The sequence below is a fragment of the Leptopilina heterotoma genome, unplaced genomic scaffold (genome assembly GCF_015476425.1).
Source record: "Leptopilina heterotoma isolate Lh14 unplaced genomic scaffold, ASM1547642v1 Lhet_263, whole genome shotgun sequence".
In the NCBI taxonomy this organism is placed as follows: domain Eukaryota; kingdom Metazoa; phylum Arthropoda; class Insecta; order Hymenoptera; family Figitidae; genus Leptopilina; species Leptopilina heterotoma.
In genome coordinates, this window is record NW_025110973.1 from 281606 (window position 1) to 294464 (window position 12859).

The 12859-nt window shown below is 24.5% G+C and overlaps 4 protein-coding genes across 5 annotated transcripts; 1 reads left to right on the forward strand and 3 right to left on the reverse strand.

The window, feature by feature from the left end:
* Positions 1 to 1935: 1935 nt before the first annotated feature.
* LOC122503488 (protein roadkill-like) lies at positions 1936 to 3242 on the reverse strand. The gene has a single exon (XM_043614054.1). The coding sequence runs from the start codon at positions 3041 to 3043 to the stop codon at positions 1949 to 1951; it is 1095 nt and encodes a 364-aa protein (XP_043469989.1). The 5' UTR covers positions 3044 to 3242; the 3' UTR covers positions 1936 to 1948.
* A 573-nt stretch (positions 3243 to 3815) lies between these two features.
* LOC122503487 (venom acid phosphatase Acph-1-like) lies at positions 3816 to 9412 on the reverse strand. 2 transcript variants are annotated; one of them, XM_043614053.1, is made up of 7 exons: positions 9178 to 9412; positions 8977 to 9075; positions 8377 to 8645; positions 8008 to 8291; positions 7372 to 7586; positions 6620 to 6761; positions 3816 to 4004 (listed from the first exon to the last, which is right to left on the reverse strand). In XM_043614053.1, the coding sequence occupies exons 1-6, from the start codon at positions 9277 to 9279 to the stop codon at positions 6624 to 6626; spliced, it is 1107 nt and encodes a 368-aa protein (XP_043469988.1). In that variant the 5' UTR covers positions 9280 to 9412; the 3' UTR covers positions 3816 to 4004; positions 6620 to 6623. The 2 variants fall into 2 exon arrangements, with proteins under 2 accessions (XP_043469988.1, XP_043469987.1); XM_043614052.1 differs by lacking the exon at positions 3816 to 4004 and having other exon boundaries at positions 6368 to 6761.
* On the forward strand, positions 4219 to 6373 carry LOC122503484. Its single transcript, XM_043614049.1, has 2 exons — positions 4219 to 6208; positions 6285 to 6373. Exon 1 carries the CDS (start codon positions 4316 to 4318, stop codon positions 6161 to 6163), a length of 1848 nt encoding a protein of 615 aa, XP_043469984.1. The 5' UTR covers positions 4219 to 4315; the 3' UTR covers positions 6164 to 6208; positions 6285 to 6373.
* Positions 9413 to 9551: 139 nt separating the features above from the next.
* On the reverse strand, positions 9552 to 10474 carry LOC122503490 (nyctalopin-like). The gene has a single exon (XM_043614057.1). The coding sequence runs from the start codon at positions 10436 to 10438 to the stop codon at positions 9659 to 9661; it is 780 nt and encodes a 259-aa protein (XP_043469992.1). The 5' UTR covers positions 10439 to 10474; the 3' UTR covers positions 9552 to 9658.
* Between the last annotated feature and the right edge of the window lie 2385 nt (positions 10475 to 12859).

Genomic DNA, 12859 nt, shown 5'->3' on the forward strand with positions numbered 1-12859 from the left:
AAAAAAAAGTATAAAATTTTACCTCAAAATTCTAAAATTCAATATGAATTTTTTTACATGTTATTAATTATAAATTCTATTTTTTTACTTGGTATAAAAACAATTTTTAAACGAAAAAACCTAAATTTACAATATTTTTCTGTATTTTCCAAGCAAAACTACAAAAAGTTTACAAAAGAATTATTTCACAAAATTTTATCCTCAAAATTCTAAAATACGCAATAAAAACTTTTTTTGGACTTTAAAATTGTAAATTTTACTTTTTTAATATTTCTGTAAACAATTTTTAAACGCAAAATCATGAATTTACAATTATTTTTCTGAATTTTCTATATTAAGACTAAAAAAAGTTTCCAAAAAAATTATTTAATAAAATTTTACCTCAAAATTCTAAAAATGAATTTTTTTTTTGATTTTAAAATTATAAATTCTACTCTTTTAATAGTTCTGTAAACAATTTTAAAAAATATCTAAATTTACAATATATTTTTGTATTTTCAAAGTAAAACTACAAAAAGTTTACAAAAAAAGTATAAAATTTCACCTCAAAATTCTAAATACAATTTTTTTTTAACAATTTTTAGACGATAGTACCTGAATTTACAATTTTTCTTCCGGAATTTTCCATATGAGACTAGAAAAGTTAAAACAAAAATTATTTAATAAAATTTTGCGTCAAAATTCTCAAATAGAAAATGAATTTTTTTTAACCGTTGAACTTATAAATTCTACGTTTTTACAATTTTCAAACGAAACTACCTGAATTTACAAATATTTCTGTATTTTACAAGTAAAACTAAAAAAAAGTTTACAAAAAATTATTAGGTAAACAAAATTTTACCTCAAAATTCTAAAATACAAAATGAATTTTTTTTTACGTTAAAATTGTAAATTCTACATTTTTTCTAGTCCTGTAACAATATTTAAACAAAAAAAAAACTTAAATCTACAATATTTTTTTGTATTTTCCTAGTAAAACTATAAAAAGTTTACAAAAGAATTATTTCATAAAATTTTATCTTCAAAATTCTAAAATAAAATAAGAATTTTTTTACACTTTAAAATTATAAATTCTACTTTTTTTAATAGTTCTGTAAACAATTATTAAACGAAAAAAAACCTGAATTTACAATTTTTTTCGGAATTTTCCATATTGAGACTAAAAAACGTGTACAAAAAATTATTTAATAAAATTTTCCTTCATTACTTGAAAATACAAAATGAATTTTTTTTAACGTTAAAATGATATTTTTTTATTCTTTTACTAGTTCTGTAAGCAATTTTTAAACGAAAAAACCTAAATTTACAATTTATTTCTGTATTTTCCATGTAAAACTACAAAAAGTTTACAAAAAAAAAGCTATAAAATTTTACTTAAAAATTCTGAAATATATTTACAGGAACATGGATTTTTTTACACGTTAAAATTATAAATTCTACGTTTTTACAATTTTCAGACGAAAGTTTAGAAAAAAATTATTTAATAAAATTTTACCTCAAAATTCTGAAATATAAAATGAATTTTTTTAACACCTTAAAATTATAAATTCTACTTTTTTTTATAATTTTTAGACAAAAGTTCCTGAATTTACAATTTTTTTTTCTGTATTTTCCATGTGAGGCCGATAAAAGTTTACAAAAAACGTATAGAAATTTTATCTTAAAATTCTAAAATACATTTTTTTTACATAAACTGTTAAAATTATAAATTCTAATTTTTTTTACTTCTATTTAAAATTTTTAGACAAAAAAATCTTAATTTACAATTTTTTTTCTGTAGTTTTTACGACGACGTATAAATATTTTTAGAAAAAAGTATTTAATTTTTACCTCAAAATTTAAAAAAAAAAAAATACGAGACTTTTTTTCAAATATTCGAATTGAAAATGAAAATTGCAAAAATTAAAATACAAATACAAAGAATTTACTCGAAAACAAAAAAAAAAACTTAAATTTCCAATTTTATTTTCTTCATTTTTGGCGTCGAGATATGAGCGAATAGTTCCTTGAGTAAATTCGAATGATTCTGAACAAAATTATTGTAGGCCTCTGATTCGAGAATACTTTTCATATGATTGCGAATAAAATTAAAAGCACGTTCTCTCAATTCGGGTGAATTACATTTATCCGACCAAACAAGAACATCGAGGGCAGTGTCAACATCAATATTTTTACATAATTCCTGTGCGCACAATAATTTTAATCCCTTAATATCATATTTATCCGAGAGTTCCAATAATTTCTCCGTATCCTTCTCAATATTATCGACTTTATCCGAATAAATGAACTGCAACATTTTCTCCACGCACTCATTATCAGTGTCCTCAATAATAATTTCACTCTCCATATTTTCGAGCATATTAATTTGAAACATTGCCAAAAATACCGGCGATCTTGCCGCTAAAATACATTTGTGCGCTCGATATTCTTTACCCATCACTGTGAGTGTAACGTCAGTTAAAAGATTATTGCGAAGAATTATTGCCATATCGTCGGCAATATCATTTTCCAGACATTCAATAACATTATTACGACAAATAAATGTTGAATCCATTCTTGAGATTTCGCACAAAAGAAATAAATTTCCACTCACGAGGAAATTACTCGATTCCTCCTTGTCGACGAGGAGAAATTTTTTGAAACACACCTTATCGCCTTTGATAATATTACGCGCGTAGGCAACTTCGTGAAATGAACTCGTCATATTTTCATTGATTGTATGAATGGTAATTTCATAATTGTGAGTCGGCGGTACTTTTGTATTGAATGTGAGATAAATTGACATCCATTCATTGAAATTTGCACTTAAAAAACATTGGACATTTGAATCGTCATTTAATATAAATGATGTGGTGTCAATGTGATTTTTTATTTTAACAAGAGATTCGAAATTTTTCAATGACCACGTATAAGTTGTTCGTAGTGATTTGATTTTTGTTTCACCATAAAAATCCGATTCGGCAATTAATGTTTTCTTTAATTTTGGTGATGGTATTTCTGATTTGGAAAAACCACCACGAGAATCGTCTTCGAATTCTTCCATTTATTCTTTTACACTTCCTTTTTAAAACCGATTTTTACACTATTTTTAATGAGTTTTTGCGAATTAAATATTTTTTAGATTTTATGAAATTTTACTGTACTTTTGACATTTTTTATATTAAATTTCTAACCTCACTTTTGAAAGGAAATATAAACAAATATTTTATAGGAAAGGAAGGAAATCACTGAAACGGGCTTTAAATTTAAGCTCGTTCATAGTATCTCACTTTCCAAATTAAAACTATTAAGTCGAATTCACAATTGACGAGAGTTGCAACTTACATTAAAGGTCTGAACACAACTGCTGGCGAACGTTATTCGCGAACACAAAGCATGAGTTAGAAAAGGACAGAGATATATTTGTGTCCTTGTCTATCTCATGCGTCTCGTTCGCGAACGACTTTCGCGAACCTATTGTGCGTTGGACTTTATTCGCGAACGCAAAGCATGAGTTAGAAAAGAACAGAGATATATTTGTGACCTTTTCTCAAAAGTTAATAATTAAATATTACTGTTTATTATTTTTCAAAAATTTTAATAATATTTTTAGCAAGAATTTCATTATTCTCATAAATAATAAAATTCTTGAGATCAATTCAATTATTTTCAATAGAATTTTAATAAAATTTCTCGAAAGAATACAAAATATTTTATTTAAAATATTAATTAAATTCCATTATTTTCAACAATTATAATTAATTATAATTAATTATAATTAATATTTTTTAAAAATATTATATGTATTTTTTTAAGGTGTTTGACCACTGTAGAAACTTCAAAAAATCGAAATTTTTTTGTGTTAAAAAATTCTTTAATAGTAAATCCTAAAGATTTACAGGCGCAGTTCTCGAAGTGCCAAGGCCGTTTTTGGCAATAATTATTTATGAAATGAATTTCTACGCCGAATTTATCTTTACAATTATTGAATCCCCCTTTAACAGAAAATTGTCCTGTCGACACATCTAAAATAAAAAGAGGGTTTTTATTTGTTATATGAATACAATAGAAATCGATAGTAATTTCCTATTTATTGTAATATTTTATTATTTTGTTATTATATATAATAAGACAGTTATTATTTAGATTTAGAAAAGAATCAGAATTAAATAATTCCGATCTCATTCAATTTAATTAATTTTTATTGATAACAATGTATTTCAAAAGTCTTTTTTCCTTACATCTTATTACACAAAAGATTCAATTAGAATTTCTTGTTACGACATCAAATTCATTGCAGTCTATTTCTATCATTTGAAGAAATCGGTTGTTAAGGATGAAAGTCATTAACATATATTTGGTTACGTTTATTTTTCTAAGAGGAATTCAAGATACCTCACCAACAAATGGTTACATCGATGGACTGCTAAAGCATTTAAAAGAAGAATCAAAACTACATCAAGTTATATTCATTGTTGACGATGTGCAAAATATTACGGACCCAATACTACAATCAACCATAACGAGTGTCAATTCCCACTTTCCATCTGTAATCTTTAGTTATAACGATTTGGAAACAATTTTACTCACAGATCCAAGGTTAGAGATGCCAAAGAATCTTTACAAAAAAGCTGGTCCTTCACTGCTGGTTTACGAAATGTCAAAACTGGACTTTGATTTCCTTTTTTTTACGGATATTTATCAACTTAATGGACTTTATTATCGACGGGAAATTCAACATAAAATATTAATTCTAAATTCCGCATCCTCAAATTATACGATTATTGAAAGAATTTTATCTACTGCCTGGAGATTAAAGTATTTAGACTTTACCTTACTGACATACAGTAATGAACAACCGCATAAAATAATCAAATCAAGTTCCTTAATGTCATCATTTCTGAGTCACCTAAATCCTTTTAATCAAAATTATTCCCACGAATTGCTGTCAGCAAAAAGTGAATGGTTTCCAAATAAATTGCAGAATCTCAATGGATATAGATTAGAAGTAGACTGTAAATCTGTTTATGATTCATCTGAAGTTGAATACAACAGTTCCATGAAATTACTAGACATTCTTGAAAAGGCAATGAATTTTAAATCAAATGTGACACAATTTATAGATATTGCAAGCAAGACATATTTTGAAGCAGACAACGATAAAAAAAAAGATATATTACTTAAAAATATTTTAAGCTTATCGGATTTGACGATAAGTTTGCAAGAACTATTTCAATCGAATAATGAACTTAATTGTTTTTGTCAGCAAATCGTAGTTCTTAATATTGTTAGAATAAATGTTGTTATTCCAAAAGGATTAAAATGTAACGAAGGCATTGAAGTTTCAGAACAAATTTGGCATATGATCCTAGCAACGATTTGTATGATTAGCGTAATGCGACTCGCAGTATTTTTATTAAAATTCAAGAAGAGAGCTTGGCAAACGTTAAGCATCTTTCAGATTGTAATCGGAATGGGAACATCCGAGGAACCACTTACTTTAACAGAAAGAACAATTTTCGGCTCACTGTTAATTACATGCATTGTCTATACAAGTTATTTTTACTCCGTCATTTTGGACGTCAGCTTAAAATCAACTCCCGAAATTTCAACTCTTGCAGAACTTATGAATACGAATATATCTGTAATTACTACACTTAATGGAGCAGAACTATTATATTATACTTTATTTTCACAATCTGATGTTAAAAGGTGGATTTTGAAAGAAATAGTTTATCCATCTGGAGACGAAGAAACATGTTTGAAGCAATTGTCTAATTTTCAAAATATTTGCTGTATTCTTAAAGACGGTGCTTATCATATTGCGGAATATGAAGTTAAATACGGAAAACTAAATGGAAAAATATTGCAGGAGACTGTTGCAAGTGGATACAGTACATTCACGGCACATTATTTATCACCATATGTCAATCGATTTAGGGAAATAATTCTAAAAGCATCTGAATTTGGATTCCTTGAAGATTTCTATAAGAATATTCCACATGTACTGAGTGATATACCAAAACCAGAAGAAATTACTAAGGATAAACTGTTACCCATACTGCTTTCTGTACTAGTCATTGGATACTCTCTTGCCATCATTGTTTTTCTTCTTGAAGTAATAACAGCGAAAATTAAAAGCAGATATTCAAGGAAAAAGCCTCTTTATCGATTTGTCAATTAAAAAGATACAACAGAACTTTCCTGATGCGAAAAGATCTTCTAATAGGTAAGACAATTTGAATTTTTAATATTCTTATTAATATTTAAAGAAAAAAGTATTTAATATTATTTTCTCATTTTAGATTCTCGCCAAAGTAGAGCAGGGAAATTGTAGACATTTGGAAGAAAGATGTTATCAATTATCTTTAATAATTTTAATGGTTGATTAACAAGTAAACTAAAATTCATTTATTGAGAAATATTTGTAAAACTAATTTAAATTCTAGTAATTGTTTACCAGAAATTCTCGATATTATTATTAATATTAGTATTATGACTATATTAATCAAATTAGTATTTTAATAATTTACTATATTAATTGTTATTAATAATTAATTCATTATTTCAATAAAGACAAATTTCAAAAGTCGCAAATGACAACAAATTTTAGATTCGTAATAAAAAAAATTTTAATTACATTTTTAAGAACAAAAAAACTCTTCATCTGATGGAAGTAAATGCTTAACAAGATTTTGAAATTCTTGCAATGGACAAGGATTTTCACAGTTAAAAATCTTCAATTCTTTTGTAACTGGTGGAATTCCCAAGTAATACAATATCTAGATAGAAAAAAAGAAATATAGAAGTGAGAATTCATTAAATTTAGAAAAATGATTATTTTTACTGAAAAAAAAGTTTGATTATAGACACAAAATAATAAATTTGACTCACTTGACATAAAAATAATTGGACATAATTGTTATACTTGAAATAAAATTCACTTGACAACTATTATTTTTACATCTAGATCATTTGACATAAAAATGGAGGAGCGAATTTTAAAATTGGCCAATCACAATTTTCTTGATAATATCTAATTCGTTATTTTTTAAATTTGTGCCAATATTTTCATATTCATATTTTTATTTTATATAATATAATTAAAATAATATATAATATTTTATATAATATTTTATATATAATTTTTTATATAATATTTATATTTTTATGTCAAATGAAATTTTAATGTCAAGTGACTTTTCTTTCAAATAATATTTACGACATATATAAATTTTGTGTCTAATGAAATATTATCTGAAATGGATTTTATATCAAAATGTTGTTTATTTGTAAAAATTTGTCACATATTGTTGTAAAATGAATAAAAATGGGAAATTAAAAATATTCCTCTTATTGCAAGTAAAGAGTAGATTTTTTTTCAGTAAATACCTTTACGTAATAGTTATTGTCAATCAATAATAATTCCATTATTATTGTACTTGTAAATCTTGTTAAAAGCGATTCAGTACTGTTCAAAGCAAGGAGAAAAGCCACAACATTAAGATCGTGTCCACTGTATAAATACAATTTTGGATTACTCTCAACTTTAGGAGAACTTTTAGTTACAGCAGAAATATTTTCCAAAAATTGTCGTAAAAATTTTCCTAAAAGTATCATTTTCATTATAAAAGACGCGCTTCGAAGAAAGGTTCAATATTATTTTGAAGTTATGTTTTTGTTATTTCTATTTTAATTAAAAGCTTCTGCTTCGTAAGATCCAAAATATTCAATAAAATCTAATTTCAAGTTTGAATATAATCAAACGGAAGCTTCTAATCAAGATAAATCGGACGCAAACATAATCTATAACTTCTTAGGTTTCTTTGCGGCCCGTCACATATTTACTTGAATTAAAAAATTTTTATTTCAATCAATTAAATGGTATTTGCTTCCAATAATGAATTTATTGGTTCAAAAACACTTTAATTGATTCAAGTAAAATGTAAAAATTATTTTCGATTAAAGTAAGTGTTTATTTGATAATAGACAAATAATCGGTTATTTGAATGAAATTAATAATTTTACCTCCATTAAGTCGTTTCAATAAATTATTGTTATTAATAACTTTTAAAGTTGTTTCAACAACATTGAAGAGTGGTCCAGTTGGAAAATAGTAATTAACCCAATTCGGAAAATGAAATCCAATTGTTTCCAAGCTGTCAAGATCGGCATAAAGACCCGAAAGTTTATCAGGATGATCTAGAGGGTATCCGGTCAGATAACTTAAATTTTGTCCCAATTCATGAAAATCTAATTTTGTTTTTCTTAATTCGGTGCTATTCCATTCCTTATAATATTCGTCTCTAAGTCTAAAAATATATTCCAAAAAAATTTAATATAAAAATATCAGTGAAGAAAAATAAATATTTTTCTGCAAATTTCGTTTTCTGTTACAATTTACAGTGAAGCGTTGGTTGAAATAAATAGTCATCCTCAATAGTTTTGTAGTTTATAGGAATTGGTTGCCAATTTAATTTTTCATTCCAATTTTGATATGAATCGGGAGGATAGAGACTCGCTAAAACAAGTTGTAAAGTCATTTTTGTTCGATCTAGATTCGAGCTTAAAGATTCAACATCTTTTGGTAAATAAGTACTGCCCAGGAAATCGTCATATAAATTTCGTAGGATTTTTCCTAATTCGTAGGCTCTCTGTTTTCCTCTCTGTTAGAAATAACAAAATTTGAATTCTAAAAAATTAAATTCTTTGCGATTTTTTAAATCCATTTGTTTACAATTCAATTTTACATGAAATTTCCATTATTCGAAAATTTTTCAATTAAATATGTATATTAGAAAATTCTACGAAAATTAAATTATTTAAATACAAGAGTTTATTGAATAATTGAACTTTTCTTAAAATTGAATTCTCATAAAGAATTTTATTGACAAATTTTTAAATAATTGAATTTTTTTCTAAAGAATTTGAATTATTAAAGTTTTTTTAAAAATTTAAGTTCTTTAAAATTTTTCATAATAAAGCTTTGATACTTACAATGGTTAATTGTCCAGGACCAGCGGGAAAATAATGATCAGGTGTGAATGGAATCGTCGGGTATATTTTCAGTGGTGTTCGATCGCCGTGACGAAATAGCTTGACATATTATAACAGACTTAATATTTTTGTTCTCTTTTCAAAGAAATTTTTTTTTTTTACAGAAAAATATAGAATGGAGAATTATTAAATTTTATTTACCACGTTCACTTGTTTGAGAAGCGCACTACTTGTGTTCATGATACAGAGACAATTGGGAATTAAGATTAAAAGCGTAAGAGCGTAATAATTACGATATGCCATTGTTGATGATTTTTAATTTGTTTTCAATACAAATTTCATTTGATTTCAATTTTAGAAAACAGATTTCAATAAGAGCTGGACATTTATTAAAGCATTGCAGAGTCAAAATACTTTAACAGACATATACGCCCATTTGTTATGTATAAAGATAGCAGGAGACTATTTATCTACTTGATTATATTATTATAACTTTATGTCACTTCTATTTGATTGAAAATTCAGAGGATGATGACCTAAAAGGGAAATAAAAATAATTTTCCGAAGAAATGTTGTATGTTTAAAAAAATATGTATTTGCTGGTATAAATAATTTGTTACAGAATATACAGAAATTTTGGAACATTTTGAAGATGATAGGTAACAAGTAAAGTAAAAAAAATTTAAACAACTACGTCTACTTCCTTGTCGACCATCATTTTATCGAGAAAATCCATAACACATTTGTCTACCACAACATCATCAACTTTATCGTCCTTTTTCATTTCCTTAACACAAACATCAACTTGTACCATCATTTTGCTATTGACTAATTTTCCAAATTTCTCACTAATAAGTTCCTTCTCCTTCATCCAAACCATTAAATCCTTAAAGCATCTCATATGCCAAGGATTCATTTCCATATCAACGTGTTTCAATTTCGTCATATGATTCATAAAATCGACGGAAACACATTTAACATCATTACCAGACATATGCATCATTTCAACATTCTTCCAAAGCTCGGCAACGTCGTCTTCAACAACTTCAACTTCATTATCGGAGAAGTCGACCATTCGAACATTAACCGCATCCTTAAACCATGCTGCTTTCACTTTCTTCAATTTATTATGTGAAACAACGAGTCTCTTTAAATTAACCATACCCTTCAATGCGTCGTCCTCCATGTCCATCATATTTGAATGAACAATTGACAAAACACGAACATTGTCCGCCACTGGTGTCATAACGTCATTCTTTAAAACTCCAACATCTGAATATGCAACAACAACTACCTTAACGTCCTTTGGCGCTCTTGCCATATCGGCAGCAACATCCTTTGATCTAATGCAAAACCAAACAACAACATCTTCACCATGATACTTTATTACGTTTCTATTGCAAACGGCGTTTGAAAGCACAATTGCTGATAATAAGAGGGAGCAAATAATGAGTAGCTTCATTTTGATATAGTGAAATAATTCGACTGATTTTATATGTGTGAATGGAAATTAATTTATAGACATCTGGTATCAGTTGGAAGATTTGACATTAGATGATCCTTTAGGTTATTATGTTTTTGAATTGACCCCAAAAGAATAATTACATATGGAAAAATGAAAGAAAAACTGTTTGATGAAAATATTATTATATACTATCTTAAGGTTAATAACAATTGATCGTTTATCATTTAAAAAAATAGAAACGTCAGCTTTTATGATATTTTTAATTATTATAATTATACTTTGATGATTAGGAAAATATATTTAATATTCCTAATGCACAAGATATTGAAAACACAGATATGATCCAATATAATTATTTTATTCTTTGAATATCTATGGCTGGACTTGCAATTACAGGGTGTCTACTAACCGGGAATAAGCCAGGAATTTTATTATGCCAAACCGGGAATTTTTTTAATCAAATTAAAAAAAAATTTATTATTTTAATTTGTGTTTAAAAAATCGCTTTTTATTTCAATTTTTATAGATATTTACAATGTTCTCTAAATTTGAATATTAGTTAAAAATAATTAATTTGATAGTAAAAAGTCAGTCACTGATTCAAATAATTATAGTATATACATATGTAAATAAATTTAAAAACAATTATCCAATTAATAGAAATTTTGTGAATTTCAACTGAAAATAAATGAAATAATTAAATTTGTTAAAGAATTTTATTAAAAACTTTTTAACAAATCGAATTTTCAAAAGATTTTAAATTTAATAATTGATAAAAAAAATTGAATTTTATAAAGAGTCACATTCTAATGTATTCATATTTCTTAGTACGAAGATTAATAATTAAAATTTTTATTAGTTAATTTAAAAAAAAGATATACACTTTAAAATTTTTTAATAAAAATTAAATTTTCACAAAGTTTTTAAAAAATTTTATTAAAATTCATCGAAAGAATTCAATTATTTCTAGAAACTGTAAAAAAAAAATTCTTCTCAATAATTCAATTATTTCCATAAATATAGCAAAATTATGCAGATTTACTAAATTCAAAAAATTCAATTATTTTCATAAATAATAAAATTCTACAATGGAATTCAATAATTATTTTCAAAAGTAATAAAATTCTTCGCAAAAATTCAATTATTAAAATTTTTTTTTAAATTCTTCTCAAAGTTAAAATTATCTTTATAAATAATTAAAAATTGTTCTCCACAATTCAATTATTTTCAAAAAATTTTTTTAAATTCTACGCAAACATTTAATTATTTTCATAAATAATAACATTCTTTGAAAGGATTCAATTACTTAAAAAAAATAGTAAATTTCTTTGCAGAAATTAAATTAGTACCTATATATCAATACATTTTTAATAAAATTGAATTAATCAAATTTTCAAATATAATTATGAACGGACAAGATTATTTTAAAGAATTGAAAAAATTGTTTGTTTAATTCAATTATTTTCCAAATTTTTAATTAAAATTATTTAAAAAAAAATTATTTTCAAAATATTTAAAGAAACTCGTCAAAAGAATTTAATTATTCATAAAAACTCTAATAAAAATTTTTTGAATCCATTTGTACATTTATTTATGTTCGAAATTAAACAAATTTGATGAGAAAAGAAATAACCAGGAATTTTGTTGAACGAAAATAATAGACACCTTGAATTAAAGACCCAAAGATTTCAAAAATTTAAAAAATTTTTAATGTTAAGAAATTTTTATGCAAAATGTTTACAGGATTGCCACAAAAATTTTATTGTTTTCATCATTTCAATTCAATTATTATTTTCAAGAATTTTTAACTAAAATTCTTTTCTAAAACAACTATTTTTTTTATAATTTTTTAAAAAATGTGCCTTTGAAAATTTTCAAATTCATTTGTTTACAATTCAATTTTACGAAAATTTATTTTCAAATAAATATCTATTAAAAAATTCAACGAGAATTAAATTATTTAAATAAAAATAATAAATAGTTTATTTAATAATATTTAATTTTATTAAAATTTTTGAAAATAATTGAAATTTTGTCAAGAACTTTATTAAATTTTCTGAAAATAATTGAGTTTCAAAGAAGAATTTTATTATTCACAAAGATAATTTAAATTTTGACAAGAATTTTTAAAAACTTTTGAATATATAATTGAATTTTTTTGAAAAATTTTATTAATTTTGAAAATCACTGAATGTCTGCAATTATTTGTAACTTTTTCGAAATTCGATTTTTTTAAAGTGTTTTTAACTAAAATTCTTCTATAAATTAATTATTTTAATAATTAATTAAATATATAATATATATGTATATTAATAATCTTAACTTATTTCAGAAGAATTTGAATTATTATAAGTTTTCAAAAATCTATGTTCTTTAAAATTTCTAATTAAGTTCATTTAAAATTGAAATTTTATAAAA